We start from the raw sequence: 16,015 nt of genomic DNA, 5'->3' as shown, positions 1-16,015 counted from the left end.
AATGAGCCTTTCGTTAACTCTGCACAGGGAACATTACCAAAGTTCCGTGACAAACACTCACAGGTGCACAGATAAAGTTTACAGTGGTTTTGCTGCACGGGAGCAATGGGAAGTTGCCAATCATGCATGCAGATGTCTAGCCACGTTACAGAAGGGACATAATTCGTGAATTGGTCATTGCCGCTAAATGGCCAAATTGGTCTGTGACATCAACACACAATGGGCTTAGTGTTCAGATTGAAGCAGCAGGGGTGGTAATGGTTCCATTGCACCCAATGACGTGCACCGAGGCATTGCAGGGCTATTGGTGGCCCGCAAAGTGTCAGTGCCAAATGCACGCGCCAAGCACAGCTGAATATAGGAGACGTTAATGACACCCAATGCACGGTGTAATTCAAATTCTTAATGTGCTTTCCTTGCCGATTATAGGGAATAAGAAATATGTAAATATAATGAAACGATGCATTCATTAATATCAATTCTCAAGTTCACCAAGATACAGGTATCAGACAATGTGCCACAATGGATGTTTATTATGCGTACGTTGTATGCAATGGGTCCATGTCACCTCTGCAACCACCCGAAGCACAACCATGCACCGCAATATAAAAAAAGGAATGAAATCTGCAATTAAATAATGACCCTCAATTGTGGCACTGCATCCACCACTAGTAAATATACAGGTTAATATGTGGATCTAAAATGTATTTACTTTTGCCTTACCCACACTCCACCCCAAGAGCATATCACTAAGTTGTAGAATGTTGATCTACTGCAAGAAATATGACTTTGCGTTCCACAGCGCTTGTGAATGCCTCTTGCCTACACGGCAGGGAAGCCATAGGCATGTATTTTATAGGCCAAAACATGCTGAAACCATGTCAGCATTTGTTCAGAGCTTCAACAAAATCGGCTGGAAAGCAATGGGTCTATGGCTTCGATTACCGGTAATTCAATAAAATTTTGCTCCGACTATGTCGCTCTCCTCCGTGCTAATTTATTAATTTCGTATGCAGCGTCCTATTCCCGGCCACATGAGTGGCGTGACGCAACTCCTGTGATTTGGGAAACGGAAAAAATGACGGGTGACGCTCGCTCACTCTCTCTGTTGTGGCGATTGTGCAGGAACGATCAGTCCCTGATGAGAGGCATAAAACATTACTCCACTCCTTCACGCGCTCGCAGCTATAATTGGGCACCAGAGCAATAAATCTGCAACTCCAGGAGGGATACGCGAATACAGCAGATGTCCGCTCACCCGGCCCAGATAATGCGGATCGCCCATTAACCCGGACAGGGTTCAGCTATTAAATAAAACACGAGTGAACATCGTATGAAAACAATGAATGTGTTGCCAATGTGCTTATGCTTTTCAATTACAATTGATACAATTTGCAGTCAATATGCTGCGCTTAAAAATATTATTGTATTTTTCTATTCTATTTTGGATTTATAAAGCGCCTTTCACCAAGGCGCTTGATACTGCTTACCGACTACAGTACAAAATAGCAAGATAAGGGATGGGGATCGGGTAGTGACTCGAGTGGAGGGAGCGAGGTGGAGGCTGCGGCGGTGGAGGCGTTAGGTGCGTAAGGTGGTGCTGGTTGAGGTGGCGGAAGAGGAAGGGAAAAGTCAAGAGAGAAGAAATGGGACCTGAGGGCAGTGCGAACAATGGGAAGTGAGGGGCAGAGTCGGATGTGGAAAAGAAGATTGTTCCAGTGTAAGGGGGCAAGCAGAGAGAAGGAGCGAAAGTGAGATTTGGCGCAGGGTGGAGCAGGGACGGCAAGAAGAAAGGCAGCTTGTGACTGGAGTAGGCGTGATGGGACGTATAAGGAAATGAGAGAAGAGAGGTCAGGGGGGCCAGTCTGTGCAAAGCTTTGAAAACTAAGGTGAGCAATTTAAAGAGGCAGCAGTTATTGGTAGGAAGCCAGTGAAGTTGTTGAAGGAGAGGGGAGCAATGACTGGTGAAGGGGAGGTTAAAGACGGCGGTGCGTGCAGCCGAGTTTTTTTTATTTATTGTCGAGGGGCAAGGGCGTAGGCAGGGAGACCAACCAGAAGCGAGTTACAATAATAATCCAGATGAGTGGAGACAAGGGAGTGCACAAGAAGTTTGGCAGCGGTGATGTTGACGAGGGGGCGAATTTTCCTGATAATGAAAATATGGAAGCGGCACGTGCGAGTGGTGTTGGCGATGGGGAACGTGAAGGAAAATGAGGAATCAAAGGTGATGCCAATAATTTCCCTGCTCCAATACGGCAACACCCATCTCCTATGATGGCACGGAACTGGTGGTGGAAATGGCACAGCCACATGGCAGGGGACCAAACATCCACAAAACAAACATGTTTGGCTCACCACAAAGTAGTTACCATTTTATCGAGTTTGGAAGGATGATTGGCCAAGTCGACCTACGAGCGAAATTCGAACGAGTGACCTTCGGACTTTTTTTAGTCAAAAATCCTGACCACATCATCGTTTCATTTAGTTGTTTTCGTTTTTTTTACCTACGTGACATTACCGAAAAAACAAAGAGTATACATCATTGTTTCTACAGTGTTATGGCTCGATCTGCTGCCGTGCCACAGTTGGTACCTTTGCACATTTTTTTGCAGCTTTACTTCACCGCTCATCTATGTGGAATGCTCCCAAACCTCATTCACCAGGTTCACACAATGGCTATAAATGACCACGGCAGTTGCAAATTCCAAATTGACAACGATATGCAAGGATCAAGTGAAAGAGGGAACACGTGGGATCCTGGAGCCACGCTGCGTACAGTGATCACAGTGCGTGTGCACTGTGGCACGACATGTCGTGCCATTATTAGTTGTTGGATTTTGCTCCACAATTTATATGAAAACAAGGGTCTCATCCCAATTCATCCAGGTTAGTGAAAGCAAAGTGTAGTTTCAACAGCGGTGCAGCCAAATCCGAAGCCGAATAGGTAAATGCACATTTACAGTCCTCTGGTCAATCCACTGCTGGATGAGGGCATCCCAATGCCGTGCAGAACACGGGGCGTAATTTGCCCATATTTCACCAAGCTTGTCAGGACAGGTTGGTGAATGTGAGCTTAAGCAGAAGGAAGGACGCGATGACAAGGTGTGGAGAAAACAAAGGCATTTTTCACGATGACTCCTCTATAGTTTCCCAAAATGGGGTTATTTTTTCCACTGACTTGTTATCTGTGGATAAGCACAGATAATAGGAAGGTGGCTAAGCATTCAGGAGTACTTTATAGTTTCATTATCAGACACAATACCTGGAAAAACTGTAGTTGAGAAATACAGAACGGCGTAATTCAACCTGAAAAACACGCCGCTTTATATCAAGCAGAAATTCAGCTGACAACAGATGTAAGTCGTGCACATGTGCCAGCTAAGGGCAGCTCGCTTTAGCCCCATTGTTTTTAATGGAGGGCAAAATGTAAATGCGCCAAAAACCGCCACTTTAGATGAACCGTTTAATGGGGTGCCAACTGCATGGTGAATGCTGCACACACAATCCCACCAGGGGGGCAGAGCGTGCAGAGCCCTGGAGGTAAACAGTTCACCTCCCGGAAACAACTTTTTCTTAGAATGCTAAAATAAATTCACAGATATCACAAAGGTCCTTCTCCACTGGAAAGCTGTCCACTTATTTAACGATTAAAGGTGCAGCTCTGTAATTTCTTTTGCACACCACTGCTGGTAGAAGGGCTTTCACTCGAGGGAGATTTAGAGAGCTCATCTAGAGGGTGGATATTTTGGCCTACTCTGTTATGGTCGACAGACATCTTGGAAGAAATGGGAGTACCCACACTATCTGATCACAAACAGCGTGCCAATCATTTACCCATTTAAACTGCCGGACAGAGGTGGTTGAGGGGGGGGGCGTGATTTGAGTATAGTGGTGGCGATTTGGTTGGCAGATGTGTGCCAGAAATGCGCCACGTCTTTAAGCAAAAAAAACATTTAATTGACTTGATTTAAGAAATTAACAATTGTTTCAATTGCTGCGCACTGGGTGGTCAAACCGGCCACCTCCAGATAATAAGTCCAGTGCGATGACCATTACACCCCTCGGCGGCCATCCACTCAATGTGTTTGTTGTGCGGCATTTAGCGATGCGTGGAGAAGTGCCCTTGTCAGGATAATTTTGTCAATGGTTTCACGGCAAAGTGTTCGGCTTCACCTGCGATCTGCAAAGACCGCACTTGCGAGCTATTAAACTTATTTTTTTATTTCACGCGGTAAGGCCCACTGAGCTATATAGAAGTGACGTGGCCCTCGCAAATAATAGCTCAACGTGACTTATCAAGCGGAAATGTATAAGCAGCCAAATACTCTGAAGGCATGTTGATTCTAAATGTGGAGGGAAAAACTATAAGACTCAGAAGAAATCGACAGGACCACGAGGAAAACATGCAAACTCCAAATATACAGCAGGCGTCAGGGTTGAGATCGAACCCACGACCTCCTGTATACCGGGCGAGGTAGTTAACATCTCCGAGCCAACGTGGGCACCACGGTGGTGAGCGTTCCGCTAAACCCTGTCCCGGTTGGGTGCGGGCAACCGAAGTGAATGTGCATTTCCTGGAAGATAATTAATCATTTAGAGCCCCGTTGGCTGAAGTAAAATGTAAAGAAAACGTATTTTTATATCTATCTCAAGAATGAAATCAAACGTAACTGGGTTAGTGGGTGTCTCAGGGGGGCCTAGTGCTGGAGTTAGGTCAGTAGGGCTGTGTCTTTGAGGTCATGTATGCAAGCTCCCTGGTTGTGTGGACGGCTTCAGTAAGTCACCAATAACAAGGGGAGCAGCCTCTGTGGGTGTCTGGACACCCACACATTATAGATGGACACCCACACATTATAGATGTGTGGGTGTCTGGACACGTGGCGAACAGGCAACGGCAAAAGATTGGACAAAAATCAAACTATTCAGAGTCTGCATTTTTCTCCCTTCAACAATATGACAAACATGCTGATTATGCTGTGACGGAACTTTGAAATACACAGGAGCGCACGAACGGCAGGCAGATCACTGAGTTTAGTTGCAAGTAGTTTGAGTATATGTAATACAATTATGGTGCAGTGGAACTCTTCTTATCTGTGGCGAAGTGAGGGAATGTGCGGGTCCTGTCTGTGACATCATCAATAACCCCAAAAGTGTGGCTGCACCCCTGATAATAACTCAACAAAACATTGAATCCTGGAGTGGACAGTCGATGCCATGAAGTTTGGAGTGTAAAAATGTCATCAGTAAACGGGGGGACAGATGCATGAGCAAGAGAGGCTCAATTTCTCGCATGGTGGTAAAAGTGGGGTTTTAACAGATGCCATTTAGATCGTCATGCGAACGAGACACTCGCTTGCGGAACTGTGAAGTGGCTAGATGGCAGTAGTTCAACTGGGTTTCTAGCCCATCTGTGCAGACTTTGGAGTGTAATCTCCGTATATGTTAATTTTCTCCATGTATTCATTACACCCTCCTTCAAAAGGAATAAGTAAAACATTGCATGGACTTCCAAAAAATGTCTCCAGACCCAATGAGGCTTTCTTAGAGACATTAATATTCGTAGTGAAAGGGAAGCACTCGATGAATTAACGAACGTGGAACACGCAGCAGCAGCACAACAAACAGTTCTGGCATCACCATTTGCACGTGGCACACACCTCCCTTGCAAAGTTGGACACCTCGTACTGGCGGAGTCCGGCCTGGGACAGGATTTCCCGGGCCGCGTTGTACATCTCGGCGCAGGCGTCTGCGTCAGGTAGGGCTAGCGGCTCCCCCCGTGCGGCACGGGCGAACAACTCCGTGCCGCGCTCCAGCGTTAGCTGGTAGAGGGACACGTGCCCCAGCGTCGAGGCCGACCCCAGCAACGCCCGTAGCTCCTGCTCCCAAGAGTCGGGATGCTGGCCCGGCCTCCCGAACATGAGGTCGGCCGACACGTGGCCTGGGAAGACGGCGCTTGCCGTAGCCAGCGCCTGTACGCCCTCCTCCGCCGTGTGGTCCCGCCCAAGCGTCTTTAGGTCAGCATCGCTTAGAGCCTGCAGGAGGCAGAGTCGCAGCTCATTCATTAAATCGTTTTTACAGTTACAATATAACGCCTCTTTATCCGTGTAGATATAATTGGTCGATCGTACCGTCTGTGGTATTACTCCTGTTGTTTGAAGCTCGATTTGCGGGAAAGGCTCGCAGATAATAGGGCCAGTTTTCTGACACTTATGGGACACTGGTAGGATTCGTTCGAAGGCTTGGATAATAGGATGCATTTGCCATCACTTAGGGCAAATTTTTTTTTTGTAATTTACCCATCCAGATGGTACCAACAAATGTCTGGCTAATAGATCAAGTAGGTATTCCTCTCACATGTGGAAAGGGTTGTATAAAATAATGTAGCGCTACCAGGATACCACTTCGAGGTGACTAATCCATGCAAAATCTCGAATAAGATGATGAATTTGCTGCCAAAACTCTGTAATATCCCCGTTCAGGGACTGTTTACCAATCCACGGTTATGCACTGCTTTGAGTGACTTCTGAATAACCATTTAGTTTCTTTTTCAAAGATGCTGTTCTCACAATTGGAGTAAAATTATGAAAAAGACGAAACCATTTCAAGGGACAGATGTGTTTTTCAGAAGGGCCCAGCATTGGGATGTTGGACCAATTCCTTTTTAGAGTGTTTTGCATGTGGGAGAAAACTGGAGAAAACCCAAAACGCATAGAATGAGATGACAATTATTTCTGCATGATATACGAGTTCATGAAGTTTTTTGCGTTACATCTCTTATTCACATCGCAGCCAGCTCTGGGAGTTTCACAAATCTTCACAAGTTCCGAACATAAATTCCCCACATAATATAACACTCTAGATTCTCAGGTTTCCTCCTCATATTTGTGGATCATCTTGAGATGTGGTTGCATATGGATGCAATATAAATCCAAACTGTAAGGGCATTATTACAGTATTTACTTTGCATATATGCACTTGCTGCTCGTTTTTAAACTTCAAAAATCTGGTTGCCATGTCACCGCACCTCCGATTAGCATGGTTGGCTACGTACGTTTGCGAAAGAAGTTCAACATACATACACACATAGAAATCACTCGATCCAGTTGTTTTCATCATATGCGGTTGAGATAGCGCTGAGGGACGACATCTCCTTTTCTAGAGACACCTGAGGCAATAAAATAATTCATTAATTTAGCAGATCCCCTGCTGCCACTTCTTATATGCTCAGCTTTCTATTGTGTACATCCTTCAGTAGCCCCTCTCCTCTATATGCAATTCTTCAAGAATGGACCTATTTGTCCCGCTTAACATTCACGGAATTTGTAGTATACGCCTGTCACATTGCATCCCAAAATAATCTATGTTTGCATCAATCATCGTCTTCTTCTTCTATGCCAAGGATTCCCGTTAAGACAATGCCACTGGGAAAGCCATTGCACTTTGAATATCAGTGACGCCTACCATCAAGGCTTCAAAAGTCTAATCAAGCCCGCAATTCCATGTCTTGCAGTTCACATTAGCCACGGATGCTGGCTGATGGGGCAGCAAACACCAAACTGTGCACAACTCAAGCCATTTAACTTAGGTTAGTCACGCAGTATAAGTGGGTACACCACAATAAGGTAATGTGTGATGTGGTAAGGTGTAGGTACTCCCACATCTTTGAAGATAGTTGGCCAGCATGGAAGAGTAGGCCAAATACCATTCCTCTAGCGAAGGCCCGTCCGTCAGCAATCGCAAAAGCAAGCTATTGCATGGCAGGCTGCAACTTTACCTTTTTAAAATGTATCCGAGGCTGTCTCTTGGTATACAGCGAGGCGTGCACTATGGAGGAATTGTCTTTGTGAAAAACACGTGCATGGCTTAGCGCAATTAATCTGTGATGCACACAAAGTGGTCAGTGTAACGTGTAACCGCAACCCCGCCAGAGTAGTTTTGGATCGAGCCTCTCAGCCGGGATCTTAGGAGCCTCTCGTCAGACTATGGACATCTTTAATTTGCTGCTCAGCCCCCCGTGGGAACGCAGCCCTATTTTCGGGCTGCTCATTTATAAACAGACAACACTTTTCCTGGAAGACCGAGCCGTGTCTGAAAAACTGTGGCAAATAAATCCCACCCTGGTGTTTGTTTACAAGGTGTCCATGTGTAGTGTCTTTAAAAACTACACTCACACCGACACGTAGTAAAAAGTCACCTGCTTACACTTTATTACTCCTGTTCACGCGCCAGTTGTAGGCACTCCTATATCTATCTTTACTGTCACATACACTTGACTTCTCCTCGCTCTCATCCATTCTGAACCTCACTTATCCTGCACCTAGCAACTCTGCACTCAGCAACTCTGCACTCAGCAACTCTGCACGCAGCAACTCCACACCCAGTGACTCTGCATGCAGCAAGCCTGCACTCAGCGACTCTTATAACTCTGCATCTCCACCACTGCCCTCATCTACGCTGCCTCATACCCACTCACCCGTCTGTCCCGGGCGGGGGGTTCAGCCAACACCTGCCCGGTGACGGCGTGAGGGTTGAGGCTTCGTTGACGGCTTGAGCGGCAGCGGCGAGATGTCTTCTCTCTTTGGTTCCCGGGCTACTCTCCTCCCGTTCACGCACACTCCCGCTTATATCCCCCTCCTCATTCCGAGTTCTCACGTGCTTGCCCTTAAGCCGCCGCCTGCCCGGAGCCTGGTGTCCTCATTAAATCCGTTTCAGTCATTGATGATCAGGCTGAGACCATGAATTCACTCCACTTAAAAAAACAGCTAAATCACATGCAGCATAAATCTGGATCCAACACATGCTTTTCCCTCGTTTGCCCCTCCTCCCCTCCTCTACCCTGTCCCCCCTTTTTCTCCAATATGTTAGCTATCTTTCCCCTACCCTTTTCCCCTTCACATATTAACTGTGATGCCCTCGCTCGTGGTCCCCACCTGAGCCCAATACTCCCCCTTGATTCAGCCCTGCCACTCCCAACTCGGCCTGCTGCTGTTGTTCGTGGCATTTTTGTTCCCCCTCCGTTCTGTGATCGGCGCTTTATACCGGGCTCGCATTGAATTTCAATAAAAGCAACAACAAAAATTATTCGATCCAACAACACAGGATCTCAGCTGTGTCTGCTCAGAGCTTCAACCTCTGAGCTAAGCAGCCACCTCTGTGTCCATGCATATCACACAAGCGGCACGTGCCTGCAGACCGAGCGAGATGCGGTTGACCCCAGCGGCGCGGAAGTCCACGAGCCTCTGCGTCGCAGCGGAGCAGGGGTTCGCCTCCATAGAAACCTCGGCTCCAGCAGGGACCAGCGCCAGCCGAGACGCTGCCTCCAGCACGGCCACCAGCGTCTGCGGCTCCGCCAGGCTTGGCGTGCCGCCCCCCACGAACACCGACGAGATCCTGCGACCGCGCAGAGCGGCCAAAACGTTCGGAAGGCCGCTGACTTCTAATTGGCGGTTGGGGACTGACTCGCCATGTCATCGTCTTTACTCTGTTGTTGAAACATTTCAAACTTTGTGTTGAAATTAACTGGGGTTTAACAAAGTAGAGACTCCGGCTAAAGTTTTTGTGGTTGTACTGTATAGCTCTCTGATGTGTTTTCAGGTTGTTCGAAAAAGCTCTTAGCACACAGAGTAAAATGTCGAACATCGTGCTGAACAACACAAGTAACAACCAGAAAACACACTGAAGGGCTAAAGTAGAGACTTATTTTAGAATTAATTACAAATGGCAGCATCTTCCCTATTGCTTGTAGGGGTAATGCAAACCTGTTACATAGGTAAAACCATTGTTTTCTACACACGGAATTAATTGATTAATGAAATAATTGTTCCCCCCCTGGTTTTCACATTGGTGGGTGCGTGGGCGCGTGGGCACATGAGTGCGTGGGCTCACGTTGTGACACCGCTTGCGAGAAGCAACGACTCCAGCTCACGCACCAGGCACTTGCGCATGCGTGCGTGGTCCACGGCACGCGACACGTATTTGTTGAAGTTGCAGTACGAGCATCGCCGCTGGCAGTAGGGCCACTTATCACGGGGGGAGCACAACGAGAGGCAAGCATGCAGGCATCATTATAAGCAGCATCAGTATCATTGTCATTGTGTCGGTTTAAAAAATATATATATCGTCCACTTGCAATTTCCTCAAACACAAAATCAACAAAACTGCAACGCAGTAGTGTCATCACACATGGTGATGCCATGAGTTTTAGCATTAAACACAATTTGGAAGGGTATGATTTTCAAAATCCCAGTTGGCACGTTGACTCAGCCTACATCTCTCCAGAATAAATAAAATGTAATTCCACTTTGTAGGAAGTGCAGTGTTCATTGATACATGAAATGTCCCTTGTTGCTGACTTGACAACCACCAACAGAGATATGTTGCCTCATTACTTGCTTGACACTTTGTGTGATGGTTGAAAACATCAACCATGCATGGTGGTACACACCTAAAAAACTAAACTATATATTTTTTATTTTATCAGGTAAGGCCCACTGAGCAATAGAGTTAATTTTCAGAAGCGACCTGGCCACATATGATACCTCAATGAAGTGGCTTATCATGTGGATATTTATAGCAGCCAAATACTCTCAAAGCGTGTTTGTAATGTGAGGGGGAAAATCGGAGGACCCGGAGAAAAATCCACACGACCACAGGGAGAACATGCAAACTCCAAATATACAGCAGGCGTCAGGATTGGAATCGAAAGCACGACCTCCTGTACACCAGGCGAGGGAGTCAACATCTTGCCACCGTGGCGCCTGTCATCAGTCTTTTGGGAAGCAGGACTGGTGTATCAAGTAAATAACAGTGTGAAACGCATGCGATGACAGTACAGCAAGCATCCTGCTTGACCCATCTGTATGGCTTTTTCAGTATTATCATGGGCTTGCGCCACATGTCTCTGGGTGCTTTCACTTTCCCACTTTTCAGTGCAAATAGAAGTGTGTGAATTGAAAAAGCTTGTTTTTTACCCACTTTTTTGACATTCAACTTCAAAAAGATGAACAATATAAACACATCCCATGTTAAACATACAGAGCATACTGCCCTTGTTGGCCAATCCAATCACATATGTACCTGTGCCTTCACACAGCACACGTTAACTGTACTGAGAAACTGCAGAAATATTTTATATGTATGCTTAAAAATGGAAATAGCTATCCCAGTCAAAATAAAAAAATGAAGAAAATCATGTTTACCATAGAAGTGGAAGCTGACAGAACTCAAACCATTTCTGGATATTCTGCTCGGACGAGGTCGAAATGGTAAAATAACACACGTGTTTACCGAAAGAAAACGCATACCGACGCCTATCTGAATGCAGAGTCACACCATCACCCTGCACAGAAATATTATCTAATCAAGACGCTCATTCGTCGGGCTAAGAAAGTGTCAGATGGTGACAGCCTGAGAAGTGAAATTAAACATGTTAAAGAAGCGCTGCAAATGAACAGTTACAATGATGCACAAATCAACAGGGCATTGAATGCCAAAACCAAACAAAATAACACGAGCATTGAAACTGCCCAAGTAATTAAAACGATAAAAATACCGTACATTGCGGGAGTAACTGATAAACTAGCCAGATGTTTGGAAAAACAGCACATCCGAGTTAGATTTGGCACAGTACATAACATACATAAATTAATATCTGGTACAAAAGATGAATTACCGAAGCTATCACCAGAAGGTGTGTACAGGATTAATTGCACTTGTGGCAAACGTTATGTTGGACAAACAGGACGAATGATCAGCACGAGACTAAAAGAACATCAGAGAAATATTAAATTCTCCCAAATACAACTGTCAGCAATAGCAGAACACGCGTGGCAACAAGGACACTCAATTTATTTTGATAACGTAGAAGTTCTGTTACTGGCCATGAAGAATTAGATAATCTATCAAAATTGAAAGAAATAAAAATAATTTTAACCGTTTGGATAGCTACCGACTTCGTGCTGCGTGGAAGCGAATCATCACATAATACATTGTTAAAATGCATGCCTATACAGGCCACCAGACTTCAATAGGGATTACCTTTGGTACGCTATTTTAATACACGCAATGGACAGGAAGGATAAGACCAAAGGGCTCGCATAATGCGCATGCAGAATGTGCCTTGCCTCAGTAATCACCCCCCACTTTGCGCAAGAGCGCAGAAGCGTGGTCACCACGTCTACGCCTCTATATAAGGAAGGAAACGGGTGGACTTCTCCACAAATCTGGCTGTCGCCTGATGAAGCTAGTTGTGATTACTGGCGAAACGTCGTACTCAGATTGTAAATGTTGTGGCTTGGCTCTCCAACACACCGGTGTGCTCCTGTACTAGTGACGAATTGGCACGTTCTGTTTACGTGACAACCCTTACTAGTTGGCTGTGTCGGGTGGTGGCGGGTTTAACGACACATTTATATATTTACGCGGTCTAACCCAAAAAAACCTCTGTTATAGAAAAAAGCGTCCATGTCTCATGAATGCAATTGAGACACCAGTGATTTACAGCAGGACTAATAACCTGCGTCGATATCAGGGATCACATGGCAGATTATATGATCTGTGGCATACCAGAGACGTGAATACGTGAAGATCTGCTAAGAAGATTGTGCACGCGGTGCGCCGTGGGATTTGAGAGGAACAAGCCACGCGACTCCACGAATCCCATCGATGTCTTACAGAAGCGCCGCGCGTCACTAACTACTCCATTATTCCGTGATAAATTCAAGGATTATAAACTATTTTGTTTCACATTCAAATCAAGCAAATGTGCCGGATCGGTTTTTGTTCAAAGACTTTCCATTGTTGTACTTGTTATCTCATTAAAAAAAAAGTCACTGGCTCCTTTGCAATGTGCAGCGTTAAAAAAAAAACAATCTCCGTCACAGAGGAATTAGCCGCTCACAAAATAGATCCAAAATCCACTCTTAAAATGTGGATTTTAGGAACTCTGGCACTTTTGAGTTATCATGAACCGTGGGGGTGCCCCAAATTAAAAGTGTTGTAATACTTTTAGAATTTGCAGATTTTTAAGACATTTGAGAATGTGTGTATTATATTATTGGAGTGCTGCTGATTATGATAGACGTGCTGCTGTACCGGCAAAGCAACATGTCCAATTCCATCCACGATGAATCGTAAAATAAACCAGCAGTCTCCTTCATACATCCATCCATAGTAAAGATATATAACTATTGTCGTTATTAAAGAGCCGTACAGTCGTCTGAGAGGGTCTACTTTGAGCATCATTGTTTCAGGACAAGCAAACGCGAGCTCGTTTTCGACGGCGTCTCATCAACAATCAGGGAAACTTGCGATCTTACGGGCAATGATCCTTTGTCGATATGGCTCCTATAGTTCGACGCAGATAGTCATTAGCACCGCTGTGGAGAATGTAAATAAAACAAAGAATCGGAAGATGTGTCTCCTTCACACATCTGTCTCCACGTTTTAATGCGATTTCTGCCACAACCGACCCACAGTTGCCTTCCAAGGTCGTCGCAATGGAGCCCCCTGCCGAAAGGGTTGAGTGGTGGGAGTGGAGCTGCCGTAAACACGTGGCGGTGAGACCGACTGCCGGGACAATTAAACATCAGCTGTTTGTTGGCATTACCGGTAACCGCACGGAGAGAAAATCGGGGAAACGTGGTTACCGCTTTGGAGCGCATATTGAAATGTATTTCAATAAACGCGTTTATCTTTTATCAGAAATTAAGAGTGATCGCGTGATGGTATAATTAGCACACTGGGACTTGCGATTCGGGTCGATTCCATCTCTGGGCACAGCAAATGAAGCAATGGGGCCACGTATCATACTACATCGTCGCGACCGCGTTTGTCCACCCAGCAGCAGTGTGGACGGGTGACCGCAGTTCATCGGCGTGAGTGGTGGGGTACAATGTGGGTATGCCCACCTCTCACTATTATACATTCACGGGGTTTGGGGCCGTCCATAAATGACGTCACGCGATTTTTGACCCCCCCCACCGCGTCACACGGCGTCACAAAAAGTCAGACCCCCCCCTCAAATATGACGTCACAAAGCTCTGCCCCCCCCCAAAACCATATTTCCATTTTGAAAACAAGACATGCTTCAAATCGCTTTAAACTATTGTCATTGTAGTGCGTATTCAATTGGTGTTGTTATAATAAATCTATATTCATTTAAAGTTGCACATTTTGATGTGACGTCACATTTCTCAAATCCCCCCCCCCCCCAGGCGCGTGACGTCATTTATGGACGGCCCCTTACCGCATCCTGATTTTCGGAACCGGTAATGGAATCTCGTGCAGCAGCAACCTTGATACAGTAATTACAATATAATTGTACGGCCCCTTTGACAATCCACTGCTGGATGAAGGCCTCCCCACGTCGTGCGGGTCGAGCGTGGTGGTCAGTGTGGGCTCACTGGCGAAAGCATAGAGAGCACAGTACAATAGTTTATCTGCATTGACCTCTGCTGCCCTAAACGTAGTTACTGCACTATTAAGTGCTTCTGGTAGTCATTGCCCTCAGCACGTCTGTCCCATTTCAACACCACTCCGTGTGGCAGGTTCCGTGGACTTCACCGCGTTCCACGAACAACCCACAGGGGTCAGCAAGAGGTCACTGCGGTGACCGCCACTGGAGGGCGATGGGACAGTCGGCGGTGTTTTAGTTTCTCCACAACCAGTCTTCAAACCGACCGAGCGTGGGACAGCCCCAGACACACAAGAGCCGAGGGCTGTGTATCTACTTCCGAAGAGCCGGTGGATTTTTAATGAGTTTTTATTCAATGTTGGCACAGGGCAGTGCAGGACAATTCACTGTTAAACTGTGCTGCTATGATGCCACGTCCGTGTGCTTTCTCACACTTCTACGGATGCACGTGGACATGAGCCGTTTCTTTTTAACAGACAGACCTTCCTCCCTCCAGCCCACAAAACCTTGTGGTATCTTCAACTTTAGTATGGAGTTGGTGGTGGTGGGGGGGGGTCACTCACGTGTACGTACAGAGTCGCCTCGTGGTCGTGCAGGTCGGGCGAGGCGGATTGCGGGGAACCTGAAGCCGGGGGGAGCTCACTCAGCCCTGGTGGCTCACAGCTCACAGATCGTGACCACCTCCAGAGCCCCCGAACAGAGTTCCTAAAAGCCGCTCCCTTGCGAGAAGCGATCTGTGATATTGGCCTACTGCGTGTGCAGGTTTGTGCAAGGCATGGCATGTTGGTTTTACTTTCTACTGCAGAGATACGTACGGAAAGATCCCGTCAGATTGGCTCTCGGTACTGTACGTCTACCTTTATAGAGACGTCACTGGACATACAAATAAAATGTACATCAAGCGGAAGCTCCTGACCTCTGGTTGTGACATGCGGAAATTGAAATGTCTAAGCATTAAAACAATGCCGTAAAAAATTGTGATTAGCCACTCGTGAAGATGGAAGAACATAAGACCAGGACGTCAACACTCCTCGCAGTCGTTAGAGGGGGGACGCCCTTTCCCAGCATCCCAGCAGTGTGTTGTAGAATTGTTGCTCGCTGCAAGCCATGCTAGTTACACGAGACCATTTGTAGGATTACTACAATGCAACGTAAATGTTTAAGGCTCCAACAGTAAAACTAAGGCAACATTATTTAAACACCCGCCCGACTCGTAGCGAGAGAATCGTCCTGCGGCCGCTCTGGAACGGTAATCGCGGCTTGAGGCCACACGAGGGAGCTACAGCAGCATCGCGTTTCACGTGGGGGCCACGTGAAACGCGTTTCCGTTTATGCGCCGCTCGGCCACCGTAGGTGAAAGGACCGGAACCAGTCTATGCAGCGATGTTATTAATACTATTCAACAACCGTCTATGAAGCAATTTCTAAGTTATAAAAATGCGTACCAGAACATATATTACAATGATAATGCTTATATTTTAAAGATATTGTACGATAATAAGGCGTTCGTAACAAGCGAGTTGCCGGAATAGTTTAAGTAGAATTTTGGTTGCAGTCAGGATCCTCAATGAGGGTGCATGTCCCTCCTATTGTATTCCATAC

General features: G+C 46.3%; 1 protein-coding gene across 2 annotated transcripts in view; it reads right to left on the bottom strand.

Annotated features, from left to right (window-relative positions):
• The window catches only part of RSAD1 (radical S-adenosyl methionine domain containing 1), a 29,942-nt gene extending 14,144 nt beyond the window's left edge, over positions 1-15,798 (bottom strand). For both annotated transcript variants that reach the window (XM_078872604.1, XM_078872605.1), the window contains exons 1-4: positions 14,977-15,798; positions 9,886-10,019; positions 9,186-9,390; positions 5,658-6,032 (exon numbers count right to left, since the gene is read on the bottom strand). In XM_078872604.1, coding sequence (XP_078728730.1) covers positions 5,658-6,032; positions 9,186-9,390; positions 9,886-10,019; positions 14,977-15,195 — 933 coding nt within the window. In that variant the 5' untranslated portion in view covers positions 15,196-15,798. The remainder of the gene's footprint in view (positions 1-5,657; positions 6,033-9,185; positions 9,391-9,885; positions 10,020-14,976) is intronic.
• Between the last annotated feature and the right edge of the window lie 217 nt (positions 15,799-16,015).

This window comes from Lampetra fluviatilis, chromosome 35, assembly GCF_964198595.1.
Source record: "Lampetra fluviatilis chromosome 35, kcLamFluv1.1, whole genome shotgun sequence".
In the NCBI taxonomy this organism is placed as follows: Eukaryota; Metazoa; Chordata; class Hyperoartia; order Petromyzontiformes; family Petromyzontidae; genus Lampetra; species Lampetra fluviatilis.
The sequence above is the reverse complement of the archived record's forward strand: the minus strand, read 5'-3'. Positions and strand labels throughout refer to the sequence as shown.